The sequence below is a fragment of the Rhodamnia argentea genome, chromosome 2 (assembly GCF_020921035.1).
Source record: "Rhodamnia argentea isolate NSW1041297 chromosome 2, ASM2092103v1, whole genome shotgun sequence".
Classification (NCBI taxonomy): Eukaryota; Viridiplantae; Streptophyta; class Magnoliopsida; order Myrtales; family Myrtaceae; genus Rhodamnia; species Rhodamnia argentea.
The window spans coordinates 32,273,820-32,278,203 of NC_063151.1; the positions used below are offsets into that span (position 1 = coordinate 32,273,820).

At 45.3% G+C, this 4,384-nt stretch overlaps 1 protein-coding gene across 1 annotated transcript; it reads right to left on the reverse strand.

Annotated features, from left to right (window-relative positions):
- Positions 1–898: 898 nt before the first annotated feature.
- On the reverse strand, positions 899–2,452 carry LOC115739874 (U-box domain-containing protein 29-like). Its single transcript, XM_030673169.2, has one exon. The coding sequence runs from the start codon at positions 2,357–2,359 to the stop codon at positions 1,094–1,096; it is 1,266 nt and encodes a 421-aa protein (XP_030529029.1). The 5' UTR covers positions 2,360–2,452; the 3' UTR covers positions 899–1,093.
- Positions 2,453–4,384: the final 1,932 nt, after the last annotated feature.

The following is a 4,384-nucleotide window of genomic DNA, read 5'->3' on the forward strand; positions in this document are numbered from 1 at the left end:
CCTACGTGGCACATCGTTATTTTCAACGGATTTAATTGAAAAATTGGCCAGAAGGATTACATTGGAGTTTCGTGCAAAGAATTCAAACTAAACTGACAAAATTGGAAAGCTCATAATTAAATTGGCAAGCGGTACAATAAGTTTAAAACCGATCGGGTGATTTTCTCCTATTTTCATTGGCTCTAAAAGACCGGCAAAATATTGGGTTGAGCAAAAAAATCAACTCCTATCATGTGTCATCGCTTTATCCAGAGTCCACTTTTGTTTGCTGACGGATTTCCAACCAAGCGCCCCAAGCCACCTTCACCCAACTCCATGATTCATATTGTCAAATCTTGTTAAAATAAGGGGGCAAGCAAGAACTTTGTGCCAATTAGTTTATGGAGACTTCGGTTTGAGTCAAGTGTTGCTGGGTAAATTCATTGCAGTCGGACCTTGTGCTCTTGAATTATGTGGACGCCCATTTCGCTGGAAGCCTAAACAATTTGGGGAGCGTCTCACAATCACTATCTTATCCTTGCACGAATCAATTTAAACTCGTATGTTTGCGGGCTATGGAATCGTCAAAATTTGTCCGTACCCTGCGAGGAAGTGTCAGGTATTCGAGGGTATTCCAACCATTTTCAATCCCTTACTGATCCGAAACCGGAGCGAAGGCGAGGGTCCAGTCGTGGTAGCGGAAGTGGACATTCACTTCTTCACAGTGATATGGATCATCCTGACAAGCGTTGTCTGCCTAGTGCATGAAATAGCTAGCAGACAATCCACATTCTAGAGATTTTAAACTTGAAGAAGATGAAAATGACAGCACGGGCAAATGAAATTTCAGACATCCATAGCGAAGCATCGATTGTAAGAAAGTATGAACAAGACCCCCTTTTTTCCCTTTAATCCAATCTGTCAAGGTGTCTCTGTAACATCAAATTTCAAAGAATTCCATCTAGATTCTTCTCCTCTTGTACGTGTTTAAGCCCCGTGTGTCTGAACAATCACTTTTCAGTTTATCACCTAAAAAAACTAACAAAAATTTGTGCAACTGTGAGAAATGTCATCATCAATCGTCGTCGTCGTCGTCGTCGTCGTCGGCGAGAATTCAGCAATGCCTGATGTGGGTAGTTCTGGTCTCATAGCTCACCAACCCAGATTCAACGGTGTTACCCCCAGATCTCAAAACCTTCACCAGATCGCGGCACATCCTCCTCACGCCGGCATCTTCCTCGCTCTGCATCACCAGCAACACCTTGGTCATGCCATTGCTCCTCGACACTCTCTCCTTCGCCCTCGAATCTCCGTACACGCAGCACATGCTCCACAGCACCGCGACCGCGTCCTCCGTCCCCGCCTTCGACAACTTCATCAGCCTCCCCACCAGCGAGCTCGTCAGCTCCGCGTCCTCGCTCATCGCCTGTCTCCCTTCCGCGACCGTCGAGACCATCTGCGTCAATCTCAAAGACCTCTCGACGGTTGGACCGGTGGAGTCTTGATTGGAGATGAAACTGGCGAGGATCGGGACGAGCCCGAGCTGGACCAGCTGGTTCTTCATTGACCGAGCCACGGTCAAATTGATGAGGAACGACAAGACGGCATCCCGCAGGCTCTCGTCGGTCTCGGCGGCGAGGAGCCGGATTGATTCGGCGAGGACGTCCTCCATTTCGGCGATTGAGCGTTTGGACTCATTGTCGACCGCGATCGAGTCCAAAATCCTGACAGCCGCAATCTTCGACGCTAATCTTCCGCTTCGAAGGACCGAAACAATCGGAGACAAGCAGTTCTCACGGTCGCTCCGGAGCAGCCGCCTGGTCAACCGCTCTTTAACTCCATTCTCCATCAAAATCGACTCCAAAACCGTCACCGCCAACTCCAAAACCTCGATTTCCGATTCCGAACCTCCTCCTCTCGTCATAACCTGAACAATCGCCTCCACAAAACCGTCGGAACCAGCCAAGAACCTCCTGTTCTCCTCGCGATAGCTCGCGAACTCGGCGACCTTCTTCAACGCACCGCAGCAACTATCCCGGGCCGTCTCCGACACGATTTGTTCGATGAGAGCTCGAATCTCGGAGGGAGAGGACCTCGCCGCCGGCGGAGGCGCCAGGGAGCCCGGGAGGCGGGCGGAGGAGGACTGGACCCAGAGGTGGATGAGGCGGTGGAGAGTGAGGTTGGGGACGAAGTCGGTGGAAGGGAGGGGCTGGTTGGTGGCGGGGCAGGTCTGGTGGCCGGACTCGAGCCAGCGCTGGATGGAGGAGCGGTCGTAGGTGACGCCGGTGCAAAGGCTCACCGGCGACTTCATGACGTCGAGCGAGATCGGGCACCGGAAGAGGCTCGGCACGGTGATGTGGAGCTGCTCTTCGCGCCCCATCGGATCACTCACTATTCCCGGCGAAACTGCTGCTTCGATGGATTTTAGAGAGAGAACAGAGAGACAGAGACAGAATTTGGAGAGGGAAGGAAGAGGACTCCGAGGGCTTTTGAAGTGGGGAAGAGGTCAAAGGTCACTGTGACGTCGTTTTTGTGGCGGTGAATAAATTGGTCGTTGGTCAACTTAATGTTTTTCTTTTTCTTTTTTCTTGGGACTTGAATTTTTTTATTTTTTTATTGATTGATTAGTTAATGTGGGCATTGATTGAGTGTGGACCGTGCGCAAGCTGTTTTCTCCCTATTTTGTTTGTCTGAGATTAATTTTTATTTTTCATTAAGAGTTTGACCCGTGTGGATCGGTCCGGTCTGAGAGTGGTTGTTGACCGTAGAGTTGGAATTTTGATTGAAAAGTTAAAAATATTCACAATTTTCCATATTGAATTCAGTTTTTTTTTTTTTTTGGTAAAAAATATTGAATTCAATTGAACGACTGAAATTTGTTGTATTTCAATTCAACGATGAATGATTGTGAAAGCACGATACATCACGAGGACTTTGTGAGAGTCGCGGACCAAATACTAAGCAACCTTTATCGGTAATTTTGGATCGATTATTGATAGTAGCTTTTCGAATATGTTGACAAAATATAACAACGGAATTAAACAATCAGCAACGCGTGGCCTAATTTGCAGCCTTAAATCGAACACTCTCTTGTATTGTTGCCAATGATGATTGTAGTGATATGTTTAAATGAACCACTAGGAAATTTACAATCCATTTTTATCGTTGAAAAATGCAAAATCAAATCAACGAAAGAAATTTAAATGCCATCGAAGTTATTGGACATCGATGAATAATATTTCCATTTCACTAAAATAGATAATTTAAAAAGGTGTTTTCCTTGAAATGTTTCGAATTAGAAGTATATGATCCGTTTGTTTCTCGAAAAATTACTAATTCAAAAAAAAAATCTTCCAAAAAATAATCGCTTGTATCGCTTACAAAAATGAATGGACAAAAAATATTTTCAGCACCGACGAAAACATTTAAACATAAATTATTGTTGATAAGGAAAATATCTTTCATTGATTAAATATTTTAAGCAACTATTTTAAGAGAATATTTTTGAAATTATTTATCTCTCGCGAAATAATAGAACCTATGTGTATGGGTTATTTTTTTTAGCTGACCGTAAATATTTCACAGGGCAAACAAACCTTTTACCATTTCTCAAAGAGGTCATTTGATCGAGTTCCGACTGTTTAGGTCAACGCGGAATTGGATTCCTCGAGGAATTGGAGTTTACTTGTCCACTGTTTTCATGTTTTGGAGGAAAACCAGATTGGATTCCACGTAAAATAGAATTCCTTAAAAAAATGCGAAATAGAATTACCTAATTATAATTAGGATTGAGACTCTCTTCCACTTTTTTATAATCGAAAAAAAATATCAAAAATTCAATTCCACTTGGAACGATCCGGTCCTACGAGGGCGTGCGAGCTCTCACGGCGAGATGTAACGGGAGTCTTGCGACTCGTGCGGATGTCGAAGTGGGCAGGAATGAACCAAATTTCACATTGCCTGGATATGGTGAGATGAAGTGCTATATATATAGAATGACACTTGTCTTAATTTGTAATGATGCCTTTTCTAGGCAGAGCCCTAAAGAACAAAATCGTGAGCGCTCCGACTGAAAGCGGATAATATCGTTGCGAGCGGTGCCTAGGCGTCACACCAAAAACCGCCGCCATCGATCATTGGCCTTCACCACCGGTGGGCACTAACTACCAAACGTTGCCATCGGTGGCTAGTGACGGCCACCGGACTCCGCCACCGGCCATCAAATTTTCTTGCCGGTGGTAGCTAGACTCCGGCATTGGGCCTGAATCATCGATCTCCAAACTTTGCAATCGGTCGCCGCTCGCTATTCGCCCATCGCCGATGAGAAGCACTCTCTTGTAGAAAACCAAAATCCTTTTGCAATCCAAACAAATCAAAAGGGAAGCGGTCACTCGAAATCGAAATC